A 22280-nucleotide genomic window follows, 5' to 3' on the forward strand; every position below is an offset into this window, starting at 1 on the left:
TGACCATGCCGGTGTAAAGGGAAGAGAGAGAGTGGTAGAGGGAGGAAGTAGAAGAATAGGTGAGCAACGAGAGGAAAAGAGAAAGAGAGGAAATACGAGGGGGAAAAAGAGATACGTAGTAGTAACAGAGGAAGAACGAGAGGGGTAAAGCGAGATACGTAGTAGTACAGAGGAAGATATATATATATATATCATCATCATCATCATCATCTTCATCATTTAATGTCCATTTTCCATTTTCTATGAATATTATTATACTTTGAAACTGTAAGATCTGAGTTCCCAACGACAAACAACACGTACGTCTATCTCAGTTTGTTAACTTAGGGGTTCTAACTTAGATGGTTAAATTTGTTATCCCACTTTGGTGCATCGGTTAGCATGGCTAAATAATTTACTGGAGAGATAGTATTCTATTCCTATAAATGTTCTTAGAACATTTTTTCTATCTTCTTGTTTATAAGATATACCATCCCTTGATTGTCTTACATCTGGGGAAATTAGGAACTGGCTCTACTGATATGAAAAATAGTAGTTAGGCTCCATCTTATCTAAAATAATTTTCCACCTCTAATAATATGTAAACTAGCAGCTTACTTAACAAATATCAAGACTACTAGTCTGGTCTACCAGTATTATATACAGTAGCTCATTGTTCGAATACTGAAAACAGTATCCAATAATTCTAAAATGAAAACTACTACATTGGCCATAATAACATGACATAAAGAAGCCTGCTGTAAATGTATTGCATATGGTTGCTCGATCTTCCTATTGGAAAACTGGTAGATGGCTCTACCAGTCTGAAGAATAATAGCTTGGTCTACCGGCATAAAAAATAGTAGCCTGTTGTATCAATGTTGGAGAATATATAAAAATATTTCAAAAAATAGCATACAGCATTCTTTTTATAAAAAAAAACAAAAAAAAATGAATGAAATTCTCAACAAACCATTCGTTTTAGTTTATGCAAATAGAACTAATCAAGAATTATAGAAAATTAAAAATAATTACTTATCTGATTTTCTGAGCACTTACCAATATAGATGCTTTTAGTGGAAAGCTTGGAACACAGTATGAGATAGTTCTTTGAAACTTTAAACTATTCGTGTTGCTGTAAAATAAGTAAATGAGAAAATTCCTGATTAGTAAAGTGAATTTGACATGATGAGTCTAGAGACTAATATTTCAGTCTTTATCATTCAAAAGAGAGCGAAAAGTAGAAGAAAAGTTGTGTTGTTGTTTGGAATAGAATCAAGGAAATGGAAATGGAATTAAAATTTAAGGAATTGTGTAGCAGGTGGAAAGTTATAACCTGAGAGAGTGATTCGGTCAGAAATGAAGGGTGAGAGGGGAAGAAAGAGTAAAGGAATCTAAGAAATTAAGACAAAAATTAGAAAGAGGCATTTTCTCAAAGGAAGACAAGTAAAAATATACTGAAAATTCTAAGAGTGATAGAAAGGTGGAGGGACTATTTGTGACAGGGACATGTGACAAAGGAAAGGAATCATACCTTAAAAACAGATCTATTTACAGATACATAAATATTTACTACAGTCCCAATATAACATGGGTTATTATTAGATTAATATATCAAATAATATCCATATATATTTAGTGTTTCTTTGCAATTGTGACCGATGAAGTCTCAACCATTAAGGATAAGAATCGAAGTGACTAGTTTTATAGTTTCTTTGCAATTCACCAAGAGCCAAAGAATACATATGGCTATTATCACATATATGTGAAGGTGCATAGTTTGGTGGTTGGGATATTTGGCCCATGATCATAAGGGCTTCAGTCCAATATCTGGCAGTGCATTTGTGTGCTTGGGCAAGACACTTTCATGTTGCTTCAGTCAATGCAGCTGGCAAAAATGAGTTGTCCCTGTATTACAAAGGGCCAGACTTGTCAAATTCAGTGTGTCATACTGAATCTCAATGAGAACTGCAACAAGGGTACACATGTCTAAGGAATGCTCAGCCACTTGCAGTGTTAATTTCAAAACATGGCTGAACCATTGATCCATAATTTATTTATTCCTAACTTATAGTGTAGTAATTGTTATCCAGCCATCAATCTTTTACTGTTATGCAAATCAGTTATGACTAGACACATGCATGTTTACATTTTAACAAATAACAAACAAACATTTGATAAAAAATATAAAAACTTCAGTATATTAAGTTGTTTGGGAAATGAATAAGTCATCAAATGCTTCTTTTTAGGTAAAGAAGAGAGAAATTAAGGGAAATACTGTGTGCTATTTCAGGGCATATTGGTAACAGACACAAGTAGTGAGTAGATGGTACATATAGGTTTTAATAGAAGAAAGTGAGGAACTATTATTATTGTGGTTGTTGTTTTCTGCACAGGTCATCCCTGATTGCACAGTCATACAACACACAGATAGTTTAGCAAACAAGAAGGTATGAACCAGAGATTCATCTTGCCAGTTCTACCATGTCTCCATCTGAGACTACAGTACACATGCACACTAAGACATTCAATTATGAAATGTATGGTATGTAGCACAGCAGTCTGGAAATATTGCAATCTCTCTACTCTCTCCAGTGAACAATACCAAATGCTGGTGAGCAAGCAGTCTATCAAACTGCCTTGTCTATGTAGTATACAAGAACAACACTTTGAGAATATAATTTCCCAAATCGAATCTGTTGGGCATCTCCATTGTGTTTTCAATCTATTCCTACACAACCTTTCCTTACTTCCTTAATACACATAGACAGCTTCATATGCAGACAACATAAACACTCACATCCTTCAATCAAATTACTAAGAAACCTGGTCCTAAAACAAGCTTACGAGAAACACATGGGGCTTTTCTGGGTCTGCAAGTCATTCTTGGAGAGAGTGAAGTATATGAAATGGAAACCTGTAACCAGGATCAAATGGTTAATATTGGAAACGTCATGGGGTTGAGTTACTAACACATGTAAAGATGAGACAGGTGTGAAGATGATTGGTCAACATGTAGGTGGAAGTTACAGATTTCTCCAATACCACACTTCATCCACCAGCCAAATTCTTTCTGGACAATGATTGGTTTTCCTTTTAGAAGCATCCATCAGTAACTAGAATTGGTTATTAATTTGTTTTACCCAAATTCCTTCCTTTCGCTTTTCAACCTCCTCCTCTACACTTGATTAACTGTCCCTTTATAGGTACTGTCACCCACTGGAATTAAAAACTGCTCCTTTTTCTGTAAGTCCTTCCCTCATTTTTCACGCACCACATATACATGCATATTCACACTACTTGAATCTTACCCTCACCCTCTCACATATACATACTGTATAGTGACACACACCTGTCACTCTTTACTCTTTCCTTATTTCATTTTCAGCTATTTTTTCTTATTTCGTTTACACTTACCCTCTCACACATAAATGCTGTATAGGGGCATACACCTCACAACACACACCTGTCAACACACAGATGTTGCTCTTCATTCTTTCCTTATTTCTCTTTATTTGAGTTCCACATAGACTTCAACAACCCATTTCCACTCTCCTCTACTAGAAATCACATACCTGCTACCCATTCCTGTATCCATTACTATGATGACCATCTGAAATAAGACATGGACAATCCATTTCTCCTTCCTTTAATTTTCTCTCTTTTCCCTCTTAAAATAGATAGTCTTTTGCTTCAATCTTTGTTATCTTTCCTTTTTCCACTTCACTTAATTCACTGTCTTTATTTTACAATTCTCATATTTTACTTTGAATTATTTTTGTTGAGGAACACAAAAACCAAGATTTCTCATAAATTGATCTTCATTCTTTAATTGTTGCTTACTCCTCAACATCTTGAGAAGGAGATGAAACTGTATTCTGTAGAATTGTTAAGTAACAATAAAAAAACTGTTTATTTTAATCTTCATCCCAAACTGCCACAAATCATCGGTTTGATGTAACCTTTTGTGACTTACTCATACTTAAAATTTATAAGAAAATATAATAGAGTGAATATAATAATATATGTTGTGTCTGGCTCTCATTCGTCTTCCATGATTAAATCTTTTCATTTTAAACATACAAACTTAACTCAAGTCTCTTGCCAGAAAATAGAATTCCCAAATCAGTAAATCTCTCTCTCTCTCTTTCTCTCTCTCTCTCTCTCTCTCTCTCTCTCTCTCTCTCTCTCTCTCTCTCTCTCTCCTCTCCTATGCATGAATATAATTAAAATTATAATTACAATTATAATTACAATTATAAATACAAATCAGTTTCAATTATAAATACAAATCAGTTTCAATTTTGGTTTAATTTACATAAATCTGTTTCTTATATGATAAGAGAAAGAAATCAATTTCATAGAATCTAAACTGTTTCACCAATAATAATGTGTATGATTGTTAAAATCATTAATGCTATACCTATCTGAAGATATATAAGCATAGAGAAATGATGGATTGCTATATAAAATGCCAACCAAATTTTGAATTTTTTGAGCCTTCTTTTGATTTCTGTCTTTCTGATGTTTATAAATAATGCCAGTGATAGAGTCGAGTAAGATTTGGAAGAATAAGAATTCAGTGTAATTCCAACATATTATGAGAAAAGATTTATATGGAAATTCAATAATAAACTGATTTATAAGAAGTTTTTGTTTAGCATTTACTAGGATAATCTCAGCTGAGTGAAGTTGTTAAATTCATTCTACACCATAGCTGAAATTCTAACATATATATACTTATATATTATCAAATTTAACAATGTGTTCCTTGCATTACCTCTCTTCTTCTATGCTGTATTTAACAAAGTTCTGAAAACAAAAGAAATGATATTGAATATTAGAGAAACATGATGGAGTTCCAAGGACTGACATTAATTCTATATCACAGAGTCTCAAATTTTACAACAAATCATACAGAGAAGACATAACTGAATACAAATAGTACAAGATATGAATGTAGCCACAATTATCTGGTGGAGATAATCCAATCCATTTAATACAAGTACATGATTTCTTTTTCTCTTATTTATAGTTTTTACACTGGTACACTGGTTTTGACATGGGATTTGAATGGATGAAATCCTCTGGATAGAAACAGTACCACATGATTTTATTTAACCAATTGAAATGTTTGTATAAAACTTGTAAGCCCTGTCACACTGAGGAATGTATGTAACACCTCAAATACTTCTTTTAAAAATGACTAAAAAGAATGGGAAAATGAGTAAAACAAACAGTTAAAAGGTTGCATTATTAAATATTTTTGCAGTTTCCATGAATTGGAAGATTCTTTAATAGATGAACCCTTAAAAATGAATTGCACCTCCAGCCTTGGCAGACCTTTTAACACCAATGTTCTAAACCTTCTTTCTATCAGACTGCTAATATTTGGAATTGGAACAAAGAATTATTTCTGAATAATACCTACAAGAATATAATGGTGGTTTCATATGACATTCATGACAGAATATAGCTTAAAGAAATATGGCTCCTTCAAAGCCAACAGAGTCAGTGTATGTTAACCTTGCTTGGTCTCTGATGCATTTTATACATTGACAGTTCTGGCTGAGATGATGGAGGAATACAGAGAAGAGTAAGACTAATTAAAGGACACCAGAAGAAATGGTGAACTGTGACATGAGAATGCTGGGTGCTGGGTTTAACAAATAAAATTATGCAGGGTCAAGAGGAATTGTGATATACAATATAATAGACCTATGCAACAAATGTGTGAGTACAGAAAAATAGGTGTTTAAATGATAATGATGATATTTAATAGTATTTATCATATTGATTGTTCTATATGAAGCACATGACAACAATTTTATGGTAAGTGAAATACAAAGCTATGATAACTTCTTATTTCTCTTCAAGCAGAAAATGAAACTAAGAATTGAAACTGAAAATTAAAACCAAGTCAATGTTTCTGTTCACTTGGTATTTATCTTCCAATGTAAGAGGCTTAGGAAGGTCCAACTGGTGACTACATCCTTCAAAATCTTTCTTCCTCTGTATATGAAGCCAATACAATTCAACTTACATATTATACTCTCTAATTATTTTTCGCTTTTTGTCAATAAATAGAAACCAAATGAGACACTGAAGCTAAACACAGTCCTTTAAATCATTGGATGCTATTGAATTGTCCAACCCATGTCATCAAGGAAAATGGAAGTTACTTAATAACGACGATGATGATGATGTGGTGGAGACAAACACTAACGTCCCATGTGACAGACTTGAATAATTGTTGAGAGATATCTCTTCCTACATGGAACCAATGGTAGTCTGGATAACTCAAAAGTAAAGAATATTTATTTACTATTATGATGTTGAGAGCACTCATTCTCCCTGATTAATACTAATGCATGCAGCATGTATGTTTGTATGTATGTATGTATGTATGTGTTTTATCCTTATGGATAAACGAAAACACTACAACAGTGTAATAACAATATAATCGAAACAAACGGCTAGTAACAACACGTAACAACAATCGTTTACGAATCAACAATCCAATACTTTGAACTCCAGTTTTGACTATCAACACACAAGTGTTAAACAAAAAGGGGATAATACAAGGGACAAATGGGGTCAGGGACTTATCAAATGATATGAATAAACATAATTACGAAAGAAGGTGAGACAAAAAGTAAATGGACATGGAATGGGTTTGACTCAATCAAGCAAATTCCTACGTTGTACCATTTATTTTGTCCTTTTTTTTTATATCCCGCTTAATTTGGCACTTGCATACCCAACATTCGAGCTATTCTCTTCCATCTTCTTCCGTGCATTTTTGCTGTCAGGCATTTCTTCTCCAGACGTGCTTTCCTTCTTAGGTGATATAAAAAGAGGTTTACTAAAGCATGCCTGGAGATGAAGGTTCCTGATGCAATACCTCTTCCACGCATCTTCCATATCACCTCTTTTACTATAGCTATAACAGCTAGAAAACAAAATTTCTCTTCTTTTAGAGGAGACGGCGGAACAATCTTAATAATTGACTCAGCTGACAGATGAACTCTCAGCTGTGATAGTACTTGTTCGGTAGAAACCCACAGGTCCGAGATACATGGACACTGTATGACTGCGTGCAGAACAGTTTTGCTACTTTGCCAACAACGTGGGAACGTAAGCCAAACGGTGACCCTTGCCTTGCTTGCCTGACTTACTCAGACTGCTACCATTTATATGTAGAGGTCCAGTCCATTCTCGCCAGGGGTCGTTGTATTTTCGCACCAAATCTCCCATTTTGAGATTTCATGTTCCAAAGGAATAAGGAATTTAAAAAAATATTGTAGTATCATTTTTGCTTGGGCATTATTTCAAGGTGTTCAATCTGTTTTCTTTTTCTCATGCTGGTTCTACGGGACCCTATCAAATATTTCACTGAATACTTACATGAGAATTTTTTCCTGATCTTGGGTATGCCTCTTCTTTACCTGGTTTATATGTCTCTTATGTGCCCCTTTAATTTGATACATCTAATTTCTGGTAATAATGCCATCTTCCCAGCTTTCTTTACTGTTTCTATAGGTTTTAAAATGCACTTAATCACCTATCTCGATGTATTTCCTTTATGTCTTTTTTTTCTCTGGTAATAGCTTATCAAAAATGGATTTTATTCTTCTTGCAAACATCAATTCTGTGGGAGACTTCCCCGAATTTGTACTTGGATTGGGAGTCATTCTGTATATTCTTAAGAAATTGGTCAATGTTTTGTTGTTACTTAATCTGTTTCTCGCTTTTCTTAATGCTCTCTGAAAGTGTCCACAAATCTTTCTCCCTGCCCATTTGACCTCCAGTGGTAGGGTGGAGTGAAAATATGCTTTATTGTATGCCTTTTACAGAAGTTCTTGGATTCATACACAGAGAACTGCATTCCGTTGTCTGAAACTAGTGTGTCAGGGACACCATATTGCACAAACAGTTCGTATAACAACTTTGTAGTCTTACAGGCTGGTTTACAGCACCTGCAAGCTTCCAGACACTTAGTACAGCTATCTATTACGATTAGGTAGTAAGCGTCGTTTACCAGTCCGGCATAGTCAATGTGTAATGTAGTCCATGGGGTCTCTGTCTCCAGCCATTATTGATATTTTACTGGTCATCCTTGCTGTATGTGGCCAAGCAGTATCTTAATGGAAGGACAACTTTTGTCTGGAAACCAAAGATAGTCATTTTACTTCTAGTGCTGATATAAGCCGCTGAAGCTGCTTGCAGTAGATCTCCTTTGTTACTTGATTTGGGTTTAAAAGTTCAAAGATAATTAAACCTTTCAAATCCTACAAAATAGGTAATAATACCTTCCATGGGTGAAGACCTTCTTTAGCCTGGGGTGCTGGTTTTCTCCTTTCCCTACCCACTGTCTTCAGTTCTTGACATTTTTTTAGAGAACCCATTTCTCCTCCTCATGTCTTGGGCCATAAAAGGTTCGTTCATGAGACGTGACAGCAAAGAAGAGCAGATATTAACTCTCTGCACAGGATTAGATACAGGATAAGATTAGAAAGTTTGAGAGGAACCCCTTGACCCAACTTGCTGACTTTTCTGGTGGCATGCAGGTATTGAAGAAAGGTGAATCTAAGCTTCTCTGCTAGTTCCTCAACAGTTACTATGGGATTTTGCAGAACATCCTCGTCGAGCTCTACAGATCTTCTAAGATGAGGCATGTCTTCTAGGCTGTAGTTGCCAGCTCAGAATTTCTGGAACTCCTGTTGACACTGGCTTACACTTATTGTCCAATACTCATATACTGTATTAATATTCCTTGTACTTTCCATTGTGTTGTTGCCTTTATTGAACTCATAAAGCAAAATATGCCAAATATGCTCCTTTGTCACTTCCATTATAGCGCTGAAAAAATAACTGTTAAAATTGAACTGCACTCTTCAAAACTTACACTAAGAATAAGGTAAAATTACTACCTGCTTTTATAGCAGGTTGATGCAGGTAGTTTATTCCATCCCCGACCGACTGTTAGTGCATGTAACTGATAAAACCATATTATTCATGGGATGATCTAATAATAATCCTTTCTACTATTGGCAGAAGGCTTGAAATTTTGAGGAAGTGGGGGAGCAGTCGATTTGATGCACCCTACCCTAGCGTTTCACTGGTAGTTAATTAATTGACTCGGAAAGGATGAAGGTCAAAATCGACCTCGACAGAATTTGAACTCAATGTAGCGGGCGAAATACCGCTAAGCATTTCGTCCAGCATGTTAACAATTCTGCTAGCTCGCTGCCTTAATGATGATAGTAATAAAACATTATTATTCTCCCCTAGAAATCTGGAATATGTATACTCTCGTTTATTAATCCCTACAATAGTGATACGAGTAACATTGAAAGCCAATACCCTAAGAGTAGAGTTGAGGGAACGGCGTGAAACTATAGTATGCCCTCTAACAGAATAGTCTCCCACTCACATAGCAGGAATACTCTCTTCCCAAATAGGTCCATTTTCAGTTTCAAATCTATGAATAAATGCCTTTTGCAAACTCATGGTATGGTTCGTAATACCCTTAACAATTCTATTAAGGACAATATTGGTTCCACAATTAATTTCAAGCAAAGATACTTAACACATCTAAACTACTACAAGGAAAGTAGCAAATCCACCTCTCTAGCTGAGCAGAAAGATGATGATACCGTACAGCTTAACCGGTCCATCATAGACTCCAATCCTCCATACCAGGACCAGCATGCTCTATGTTGGTTAAGCCTGAAAGCAACCCTACAAATCTTACTGATTAACACTACACGGTTGCTAAATAAACAGCATAGAGCCTTCTCCATGTTTGCATACAAATTCTTTAGGTCCTTCTAGTTCTTCTACAGTTCTAAATGTAAAAAAGATAGTATTTTGGATCGCCATTAGCTTTTAGCCTAACCACACTACCTCTTTGGTCCATCCACAGTAGTTCTACTTCCTGTCCTTCCTTTGCAGGTCTTCACACCCATAGTATATCTAGTATAATTTTCCTCGCAGTTGCCTCTCTTCTCATTTCTATGAGCTAAAATAGGAATTAATGATTCCCATGCATATAACCTTTCTTTTTTTCTAACTCTACTTACCTATCTACATATCAATAGATGTTAGCAGTTCCAATGCTGGAGAAATACTAAAAGAAGAATGAGTGTGGTATTCTATAGTGGGAAAGAGGCAGATAGAAGCTGGGTATTAGATATATACTAATCAGTAGGGTAAGGGGTTTTCTCATTCAGAGAAGTTAAGGGGTACAAAAGTAAAGACAAATAGATAAGGGATGAAGAAAGACGAGAATTTACAGGAGAGACAACATTCAATTCCTATCGATAGTCTTATAAAGTATGTGTATTCTTGTTTATAACACCATACCTAGATACTGTATGAAATGAGTTCCCCATTGACAAGCTTCTGGTTTGGGTACTCCAGGCTTGTTATGGAAAGATTCCTTATTTGGGCACTTGAAGTCACAAAGCTGCTTTCTTGCAGTGGTTAACATTGCTATACAATTTACAGCAGACACAATGTTCAGTTACTGTTGGTGATGTTACAACTATTTTCATCCTTTATATTACACACACACACAAATGTATAACGCATGTAAATTGAAGTTTTTCTTGCCACACTTTACCAAGGTACACTTACAAACACTTTTTTAAGAGAAATGTTAGTTAACCAAATCAAGGGATGTCCAGACTTCACACATTCAATTAAACATCTAGCGAAAATAGAAACTGGTTCAACTAATATGAAAAATAGTAGTTTGGTTCTACCAATATTTAAAATTTTGAAGTGATACTTCAGTGCAAAGACAATTTAGTGCATCATGGTCATGTGTATATGAAATTCAGTTTAATTCTTTGTTTCAAAATTTCTGAACTTTGTAACTTTGTGAATTCGTGATAATGTTTTAGATTATTAACATTAACAACCATTGAATAAGTGGTGGCATTTTCAATTATTAACAGTCCCCAAACCATTTTTGCTATTTATACAAGTATGCCATTTCATTCTTGTTATTTTGTAAACCTAGGATGGTATATTTTTCTTTTTCGGGATTCCAGTTGGTTACAAACATTTGCTAATTTTAAAATAAAAAACAAGCCCTATGGAGTGGAGTTTATCACAGAAAGCACACAAACACATCTTATTAAATGGATTTTGATATTAATCTCAAAATTGAAAAGATGTGGTAAATTGTTATGCATTGAATTGTCAGTGCTGAACTGTCATGTGAAGAATTGTCGGGTGCCATCGAAAATACTAGACTGGTCTAGTACTATAAACAGTTCACATCCCTACTAAAATGAAGACAATTACACTTGTCATAAATATAAAACATGAAAGGCTACTGTAAATATATGAAATATAGTTGCTATATCTACCAATAAGAGATAAAATAGACAGTTCTATCTACTGGAAAATAGTAGATGGTTCTACCAGTCTGAAGAATAATAGCTTGCTCTACCAGTGTAAAATTTGCAGCCTGTTGTACCAATGTGCAAGAATATATAAAAATATTCATAAACAGAACATACAACATTCCTTTTATGCAAATCCATTGATGAAATTCTCAAGAAACCATTTGTTACAATCTATGCGGAAAACTTGTCTATAAAATATAAAATTTATAAAGAATTACTGCTCTTCTCTTCTGAGAACTTACCTTATATCCATATTTGTATCCTGAATGACCAGATGAAATAATATCCGCAAATCTGTAAAATCAGTAAATGGGAAAATTCAAGATTGGTAAAGTGAATCTGACATAAGTCTAGAGTTTAAAATTTCAGCCTTTATCTTTTAACTGGGAGTGAAGAATAAAAGAAAAGTTGTGTTTTGGCATGAAATGGAATCAAGGAAATGGAAATAGCATTAAAATTTTGAGAATTATATGGCAGCTGAAAAGTGAGAGAGAGAGAGAGAGAGAGAGAGAGAGAGAGAGAGAGAGAGAGAGAGAGAGAGAGAGAGAGAGAGAGAGTAATTGGGTCAGAGTAGTTGGGTGAGAGATAAACAAGGAGTAAGGAAACTAAGAAAATAAGACAAGAATTAGAAAGAGGAAATTTCTCAAAGAAAGGCAAATAGAAATATGCTGAAAATTGTAAGAGAGGCAAAAAAGATGGAGAAAACTATGTGACAGGGGCAAGTAACAAAGAATAGGAATCATACCTTAAAAATAGATCTATTCACAGATTTATTAGGTTGTCTCACATGAAATATATTTTAAATAGGCTTCTTATGAGTCATCTACAAATGCATTTTTAATGAGTTTCTATGTATATGCTTGTGTTTACTCTTAACTCTTTTTCTTTCTAGACAATACAATTATTCAAAATTGCTACCCACAGCTCTTATGACAATGTTGACAACTGAACAACGCTGAGTGATTTTCTTGTATGAATACAAGTTGGGTCAGTCTGCCACCGAAGCTCTACAAAACATCAAGTAGGCTTTTGGTTATGATTCTGTTGACATTAGAACTGTTCAGAGATGGTTCCAAAGATTTTGTTCAATAAATGGAAGCCTCAAAAATGAAGCAAGAGGGAGACTAAAATCAGTTATTCAGCATGATGAATTGAATGCTTTGGTAAAACAAAATCCGAGACCAACTATCTGAAAAATCGGATCGGAGCTCCAGACATCTCCCACAACTACTTCTTGACACTTGAAGAAAATTGGAGAAATCAAAAAGATGGATAGGTTTGTTCTCCTTCAATTTAATGAGGTTCAAGAAAACAGACACCTTACAGTGTATTGCATGTTGATTTCTCAGTTTGAAAGAGAACCATTTTTGTATTGACTCATTCCGTATGATGAGAAATGGATACTCTTTGATAACAGCAAGAGGACAGGATAGTGGTTAGGTACAGGGGAGTTACCAAAACACTACTGAAAACCACCACTACACCTTGAAAAGTTGATGGTCATTCTATGGTGGTCAACAAAGGGGGTTATTCATTTTTCATTTTTTCAACAAGGAGAAACTATAACAACATCCTTTTGTTAGAAAATTTTATGCATGAAAAATTAAAAAAAGAAGCAACCCAAATTAGTGAATAGTGGTGGCCCAATTTTACTTCATGATAACATATGGCCTCATACTTCTCAAGCTGCAGTGCACAAGTTGCAGAGCCTGAATTATGAAACTTTGACACATCCTCCTTATTCTCCTGATATCTCTCCTACTGATTATCACATATTTAAACACTTCAAACTTGCTATATGCAATAAAACATTCTTAAATAAATAAGAGATAATTGAAGCATTCCAACAATTTATCAGTGTAAAAGATGACAAGTATATGTCTTAGAGGAACATTGGATGAAGTTCATAAATTAACAATGGTCATATTTTGATTAAATAAATGAATATTCTAAAACTTAAAAAACAATTTTAATGTTTCCTTTTTCAAATGCAACATTTCATGTGAGACAACCTCATATAAATATTCACAACAGTCCCAATATAACATGGGTTATTATTAAATAAATATATCAAATAATATCCAAATATATTTAGTGTTTCTTTGCAATTATATCCAATGAGAGCTCAGCCATTTAAAATGAGAATCAAAGTGACCAGTTTTATTGTTTCTTTGCAATTCATCAAAATTCATAGAATCCATATGGCTATCATCGCATATAGGTGAAGATGTGTGGCTTAGTGGTTAGGGCATTTGGCCCACAATCATAAGGTGTTCAGTCCAATATCTGGCAGTACATTGTGTGCTTGGGCAAGACACTTTATTTCATGTTGCTTCAGTCAAAGCAGCTGGCAAAAATGAGTTGTCCCCGCATTGCAAAGGGTCAGCCTTGTCACATTCAGTGTGTCACACTGAATCTTCGTGAGAATTGCAATAAGGGTACGTGTGTCTAAGGAATGCTCAGCCACTTGCAGTGTTAATTTCATGAGCATGCTGATCCGTTGATCAGATCAACTGGAACCCTCATCATTGTAACTGACAGGATACCAATATATGTATTGCATATATTTATTTATTCCTAACCCATAGTGTAGAAATTATCCAGACATCAACCTTTTACTATTATACAAATCAGTTATGACTAGACACATGCCTGTTTGCAGTTTAACAAATAACAAACATTTGATAAAAAATATAATGAAGTCAGTATATTAAGTTAATTGGAAAAGGAATAAGTCATCAATGCTTCAAGTATCAGCCCTTCTTTTTTAGGTAAAGAAGAGAGAAAATAAGGAAAATACTGTGTGTTATTTCAGGCTATGATGGTAACAGACACAGGAAGTGGGTCGATGGTATATATGAATATTAGTAGAAGGCAGTGGAGAATTATTATTGTTGTTGTTGCTGTTGTTTTCCACAGCCATCCATGGACGAGGAGTTATACATCACACAAATAGTTTAACAAACCACAAGGTATGAGCCAGAGATTCATCATGCCAGTTCTACCATGTCTCAGTTAATCCTAATTCTTTTCTTTCACTTTTCAACTTCCTCCTCAACAACTGATTAATTGTCCCTATGCAGGTAGTTTCTCCCACTGGGATTAAAAATTATTTCTGTTTTTCTCCAACTCCTTCCCTCATTTTCCATCCCTCCTCATGCACATTACACACATATTCACTACACGAATCTTACATGAATTTTACACTTAACCTCTCACACATACATACTGTCTAGGGACACACACCTGACAACACATACCTGTCAACACACACCTTTTGCTTTTTATTCTTTCCTTATTTCTTTTTACTTGAGTTCCACATGGACATCACCAACCCATCTCCACTACTAGAAATCACATATCTACAACCATTTCCTGTATCCATTATCATTATGACTATCTGAAATATGACATGAATAATCCCCTTCTTAATTAATTTTCTCTCTTCTCTCTCTCTTGAAAGAAATAGTTTTTGCTTCAATCTTTATCTTTTTGATTTCCACTTGGTTTAATTCACTGACTTTATTTTATATTTCTCATATTTTTGTTTCTTTGAATTATTTTTGTTGAGGAACACAAAGACCAGGATTTCTCATAAATTGAATTTCATCCTTTAATTGTTGCTTACCCTCAACATCTTGGAAAGAAGACAAAACTGGAATCTACAGAATTGTTAAGGAACAACAAACCTAGACATTTTGATTTTCACCTCAGACTGCCAAAACACATGGGTTTGATGAAAGCTTTTGAGACTTAATCGTATTTAATATTATATAAGAATTTACATCAATCTGTTCATTATATAGTAGCGAAAGAAATTAGTATAAAAAAATCTAACTTCTTTCACCAATAAAAAAAAGACGTGTCTGATTTTTAAAATCAATGAAGCTGTAGTTGTGTTAAGACAGATAAGTGTACAGAAATGATGGATTGTTATCTTAAATGCCAATCAAATTTTGCTTTTTTGAGCTCTCTGCTTTATTTTAATTCTTCTACTATTCAAAATACTATTCAAAATACTATTCAAAATAATGGGATCAGGTTTGAAAGTTGAGCAATTTACTGTATTTCCAACATATGAAAAAATGTTTTAAGGAAATTAACAATCAACTGATCATAAGAGTAATCTCCGTTTTTCGTTTCTTCTTTATTCTTTTTCTTTTTTACATTGTCAACATCCCCAAAAGTTTTTGTTTAGTATTTACTGGGATAATCTCAACTGAACAAAGTTCTTAAATTCACTATACACCTTAGATGAAATCATAATATATATATACTCGTATATTATCAAATATAAGGACATATTTCTTGCATTACATTTTTGCAAATGCCGTGTCTATTTCAGGTTTCTGAAAGTAAAAGAAAGAATAGTAAACGTTAGAAGGAATGATGGAGTTCAAACTTCTGACATTAATGAAACAATACATAGATTAAATTTTTACAACAAATTATACAGAGAAACATAACTGAATACAAAGAGTACAAGTATAAGACATAAATGTAGTCTAGATTATCTGGTGGAGATAATCCAATAGCTATTAACAGGGATTCATGATTTCTTTTTTCCTTATTTATAGTTTTTAGTGTGGTACACTGGTTTTGATATGGCATTTGAATGGGTGAAATCGTCTGGATCAAAATAGTTCCACATGATGATAGCAGTATTTTATTTAATTAATTTAAGCATTTGTGCAAGACTTGACAGAAAATTGCACCTCCATCCATGGTAAATATTTTACAACCAATATTCTAAACAACCTCTCTCACAGACAGCTAATTTTTGGAACTGGAACAAATAATTCCATAAGATTTCTGCATAATCCTCACAAGAACAGAGAGGTGATTCCATATGTCATATTCATGAGAGAATATAGCTTAAAGAAATATGGCACATACAAAGCCAACGAAGCCCGTGTACGTTAGGCTCATGTGCTCCATATTACGTTCTGTTCCAGTGCATCTGGTACACATGGAGCTTCCTTTCTCCATTAGTCTGCCTCTGATTCCACTACACATTTTATGTCCATAGCTTACAAAGAGTACAACATATAAATTTTGTATATCTCTTCCTTATCTGCATATTGGGCCAAGTCATTTCCATGAAGATAGCAGTGCTCCCATTTTCTCTCTTATTACTAAAATCTTAGGTTTTGTTAAGTTTGCTTAAGATATTAATTCTAGGTCATTAGCTTCCATGCCTAGAATTTGCTCTCTAATTCCACTATAGATTCAGCAATGCAAACTAAACCATCGGTGTACATAAGTTTCAAGTGATTGACAGTCTTAAAGTCTTAAACTCCTCTGTGGTTTCCAATTGGACTATGATGAATAGAAGAGGATTGATGATTGAAACTTAACAGTAAATCCTTCACTGACTTTGCTGTTGCTTCTCATTTTACTTAGTGCTTCTATATATATACAACCTGTACAACACTCATAAGCAATTCATTGACACCTAGTTTCCTAAGTGACAACTAAATTACTGAATATGGTATCATTCAGAACAGCTCCGCCAACACAATAAATATCAGGAATACTAGTTTACTCTTAACCGAGTATTTCTCCTGCAGTTGCCTCCCTAGAAAGATTGCATCCATCATACCTCTTCTAAGAATGGTGACAAATTTCATTACATCTATGTTTACTCTATCATAGATCAATGGTGCTATGGCTCAATCTGAGACCTTCATAACCTGATCCAGCAGTTTGTTTCCTCTATAATTTCTGCCGCCCAAGGCATCTCCTTAGTTTTTGTAGCACTGTATGATGATACTGTTATTCCAGCCATTAGGTATGACACTTTCCTATATGACTTGACTGTCTCTTCTGGTCATAATTAAGTGTCTTTCTACACTGGATATTTTGAGCTTATCTCTATAACTATTTCTCACTGAGCAACATTTCCTCCTCTTCAAGTCTTTACTTGCTTTGTCCCCCCATGACACTCTCAACTTAAATTCCTGGTCCTTGTCTAGTGTCACTATGAAGCAGTTTCTCTTTATTCCATGCATTCCCCTCATTCAGCTGTCACTCATGAACTCATTTCCAAGCCAGAAATATGTATATCAATTTTATCATCATCATCGTTTTCCTCATCGTAGTCGTCGTCATCATCATTATCTAATATCCAGGTCTCATGCTGTCATGGATTGGATGCTTTGACAAGATTAGACTGTATCATACTCCAATATATGTATTCGCATTGTTTCTATGATTGGATTCCAATCCTAAAACCAAACAATTTAGCATGTACTGCATGCGGTTTGTGTACCACTGAGCATTAATGGGTCACCATATAGCCTGCAAGACAAAGTAAACCCAGAGGGATCGGGGGTTAGAGTATGAGAGGAGGGCAGGTAGGTTCTTGTAGAATAGATGAATGGTCATGCATATTTAGTAGGGAATAGAGAGAATGATCAGAAGGAGCTGTGAAGAAATAAATAGGAGATGAGGTGCCTGGGTGGCCCCACAAGTCCCAAGGTATGCATAAGTAGGTGAATGGAGATTGTATTTGATTGTAGGAGTAGAAAATGAAGGGAAGAGATGGCAACCTGTAAAATAAGTTGGACTGAGTTAACTGATGTGTCATGAAATTAGGGAGATTGTGAAAGAGAGGAGATGGTGGGGCAGGTGATATTTGGCTGGGAGGAGAGATTGGTGTAATGCATGGTGAGACTTAGAGGGGACAGAGGGATTAATCAATGTAAGAGCGCATAAACACTTTAAGCAGTTTGGTACTTCTTTATACACCTCTCCTTGTCCATACACATCCCATGACTTAAACCATTGCAGTTTCCTTTATTGAACATTAAATTGGATTCCTCTTCTGCCTAACTTTCCTATCAACACATTTGCACTTTGTCATTCATGCACACAAATGCTGCATATTCACTGGAGTATTTCATTTCTCTCCAGTCATCACTTATCCTCTGCATGCAGAGCCTACATCTCACAACAATGTACCATAACTGTTTGTACACAAGCATCATGCAAATCATACAGTCTTATTTGCAGTCTTCAAGAGAGAATTTTTGTTTCCAGCATTGATACTAGCTCTCCAAACTTTCTCCATCCAACTCTTATTGTAGCAACTATAATTTCAAAACATCCTCCTCTACTGCCAATTTGGTTTCCTAAGGAATATAAACAATCTACAATCTGATATCCATGTGTCTTTAGTGTTTATCACTCCAGGGCATGTTCCAAATACAAAGACTACTTTCTCCCTTAACCTACTTGTGATTCTACTAAACATTTTATGTGTTTATTCTCTCCAGCGCCACCGTGAGTGATACATCATTTAAACGATGTGGAGAATATACGACCTCAACATTAGCTGCAAAATTCATTCAAGGCTACGACAACAGGCCATACGTCTCCTACCCAATTCAGGATCACAACAGATAAATACACTGCAACACAATTTCTTTTTTTCTCAACAGGCTCTGTCTTATTTAACATTGTCCTGAAACAGATGAAGGAGGAAAAGAATCCCATCACCTTTAAACGGAATCTGGACAAATTTCTTCAAGGAATACCAGAGAAGCTACCTATACCTAAATACAATTCATTCAAAAAGAACTCCATACCCGAATGGACCATGGTACCACAAAACTTAACTTAGAAAGGATTTAGATAATCCTATCAGGTGGTGCCATTTAGACATGGCCAGGACCAATCTTTAGTTGAAATATATCTAAGTTATCTATAGATTGCACTCCTCCTCCTCCTCCTCATTATCATCATCATCGTCTTAGTCATTTAACATCCACTTTCCATGTTGGCACAGTTTGGATGGAAAAATGGCTAACTTGGCTGAAGCAGCCAGTGTTCCTTCGCTCTATTTAGACATTAACTTCCCTGCATTGCCGCACAATGGAGGGAAGAGAGAAAACATCATATCACATTCACACACACATACACACACACACACACACACACACACACACACACACATTTGAACAGCGTCAACACACATATTAATAAAAAAACAATTATATACAAGACAATCAATTTAAAAACGAGAAAACCTGAAAACAAATCAACAAATAATCGAAAAATGTTTAAGGCCCATATGGTCACATAAAAAATACATCACAAGGGACAAAATATTTGCCATAGTCAAAGTCAGGTTTTACTCAGAAGAGCAAACCAAAGTCTTTCCTACAGAATCACTTTAGTCTGAAGAAATACTAATGATCTCTGTGTACTTAGGGTGTAGGGTCACAAAAATAAAAATCAAGTATGTGCCACCTGAAATTGAAGCACGATGGCTGGCGTCAACCATCTGCTACAATTTTGTAGATGTTACTAACATCTTGGAAATTGCTGTCCTAGATCAATGGAACTGAACAGGCCAGTCTTTCGAAATCTTGATTCAAGCAAATCAAGATACAGTTAAAAATATAGCAGATTTGATAAAACTGCCAGACGGTACCAAATTACATGTCGTAGTCGAAGACAGAAAATCACGCTGCCACCTCTATGGCAGCAAAAACCACTTAAAAGTTGGTTGCCCAAAATACAAGGAGCAACAGCAACAAAAACAACAAGAAGAAAACAACAAAAAAAGAAAAAACAGCATTGCTACCCACACCGCCATATGCACAACTGCTAAATCATCTCTACCAAGAAATGAAAGAGCATCAGCAACTACCAAGCCAGCCCAACCAAATGACACCCCCATCAGTACCACTAAGAACAGAAACAACACCATCACCACTAACAACAACAACAATAACAACAACTATAGAAGCACCAAACCAAGAAGAGAAAAACAAAAGGACTCATACCCCATCTAATAATCTAATGGTATGACTTTTCTACTCCTCTGATGAGATTTTGTCCAATACAATGATTTCATAATTGTAATGTAATCTTTGGGCAAAATTGAAACAGTTGTAAGTGAATATGTTGGATTTTTACAGTTAATAAATTATATTAATGCTACATCTCCATTTTTGAATTTTACCTTGAATATATATATATAGAGAGAGAGATAGAGAGAGAGGCATTTAAGACAGGATGCCTCTAGGAGCACATCTATGCTGATGACCTTGCTCTAATTGCTGAGTCACTATCAGAACTAGAGGAAAAATCTCAGGTGTGGAAGCAAGGATTAGAATCGAAGGGCCTTAGAGTCAACCTAACTAAAACCAAAGTCTTAATATGTAGGAAGGCAGACAAACCACAAATCCCTTCAGGTAGATGGCCTTGCTCGATCTGTAGAAAAGGCGTAGGTGGAGACTCTATAAGATGTACCCAGTGCAAGCTATGGAAACATAAGTGCAGCAATATCAAAGGAAGAATAACTGGGAAGATAGAGATTATTATGAATGTATGCGGGAAGCCACTCGAATTGGTTGAGGACTTCCTGTATCTGGGAGCAAAGATTGGGAACACAGAAGGTGGTATAGTGGAGAGAAAAAGCAAAGCTTGGGCAGCAGTTTGAGAAGTCACTTTTATTTATGACATCGTTTGTGCGTTTGTACTGGTTTTAGCTTCAGGGTTTTAGGGTTCGGGTTAGGGTTCGGGGGTTAGGGTTCTGGTTTTAGAGTTAGGGTTCGGGTTTTAGGCTTAGGGAGAAGGTTTTAGAGTTAGGATTAGGGTTTTAGGCTTAGGGAGAAGGTTTTAGAGTTAGGATTAGGGTTGGGTTAGGATTAGGGTGTTAGGGTTAGAGTTTTAGGGTTAGGATTTTAGGGTTAGGGTTTTAGGGTTAGGGCTAGGATTTTAGGCTTAGAGTTACGGGAAAATGTGAAAAATGAAGAAATTAGAGGGGGAGGAGGGCAAAAATGTCTTTCCGAAAATAGTAGCTGAAAAACAGGAAAAAAAAACTAAAACTAGTAGAAATGCATGAACGATTCTGGTGGTGCCATGAAGTAAACATGCTTCAGATACACTCGTTTATTCATACAAACGTAACTGAGATGAAATATGTCATAAATAACAGTGACAAAGGAAATATATACCACCGGAAGTTGTTGTTGACAAACAACAGTAGTAATTTTATTCAGCTGAATGCACGTCATTGATTGGCTGAAATTACCGAAATACGACAATTTTAACACGAAATAACTTTGAAAATACAAATTTTTCTCAACAGCACTAAGAGTAAAAGATGTTTTATATGACACATTCTACCATTGTCCGAAGTTTGAAAGTGTTTAGTTACAAAAAATTAATTTCTCGATGTGTCGTTCAAAGGGTAAAGATCCATGATTATTCCTTTAGTCTTTTCCGGATATTTTCCTGGCAGCAGCTTTACATTTATTATCGATTTATATTTTACAATCTTTTTCTCTATTTCTGTACTGTTGGTATACGTGACCAAATATGCCACGTTCATCTCTTCCTTTTCACTTCTGCTTGCTTCGGCTCCCGCCCTGATCTGTCCGGGCGTGCAGAAACATCATAACCAATATCACGCTAAATTTCAATGAGTAACATACTTGTCAAAGGAAGACGCACGTGTATTTGTTTATGTTTCTGAAAAAGATCGCCGCTTTACGTAAAGATCTTTTTATTTTTTTATATATGTGGGGTAAGGGGAAAGGGGATCGTTTGAAGTCGGCGTAAAAGCGAAAGAGACAGAGAGAGCACGATTGGATCTGAGAAGTTCTTATGAAGTTGGCGTGCCGTGTAAGTGTGTTTGATGGGATGTGCGAGACGGAAAGTGTGATGTGTATGTGAAGTTCTTTTGTTAGTGTGCGAGAAGAGACAGAGAGAGTAATGTTGCTGGTGTATTTGTATGTGAGAGAGAAAGAAAGAGAGAAAACTGAAATTTTTATATTCACTGTTTGTAGTGAGTGAATGTGTGAGTGATTGACAGAGTAAAAAAAGAGAGAGAGAGAGAGGTTATGTATATATGTATGAATGGCTTCA

At 35.2% G+C, this 22280-nt stretch overlaps 1 protein-coding gene across 4 annotated transcripts in view; it reads right to left on the minus strand.

Annotated features, from left to right (window-relative positions):
• Positions 1–22280, minus strand: part of LOC106881443 (transient receptor potential cation channel subfamily M member 2-like) — a 405111-nt gene that overhangs the window by 276240 nt on the left and 106591 nt on the right. For 3 of the 4 annotated variants that reach the window (XM_052974060.1, XM_052974058.1, XM_052974059.1), the window contains exons 9-12: positions 15717–15748; positions 11642–11693; positions 4760–4791; positions 1039–1114 (exon numbers count right to left, since the gene is read on the minus strand). In XM_052974060.1, the coding sequence (XP_052830020.1) occupies positions 1039–1114; positions 4760–4791; positions 11642–11693; positions 15717–15748 (192 nt within the window). Of the gene's footprint in view, positions 1–1038; positions 1115–4759; positions 4792–11641; positions 11694–15676; positions 15749–22280 lie in introns of all 4 variants that reach the window. The other variant, XM_052974061.1, reaches the window with a different exon arrangement.

The sequence above is a fragment of the Octopus bimaculoides genome, chromosome 17 (assembly GCF_001194135.2).
Source record: "Octopus bimaculoides isolate UCB-OBI-ISO-001 chromosome 17, ASM119413v2, whole genome shotgun sequence".
Taxonomy (NCBI): domain Eukaryota; kingdom Metazoa; phylum Mollusca; class Cephalopoda; order Octopoda; family Octopodidae; genus Octopus; species Octopus bimaculoides.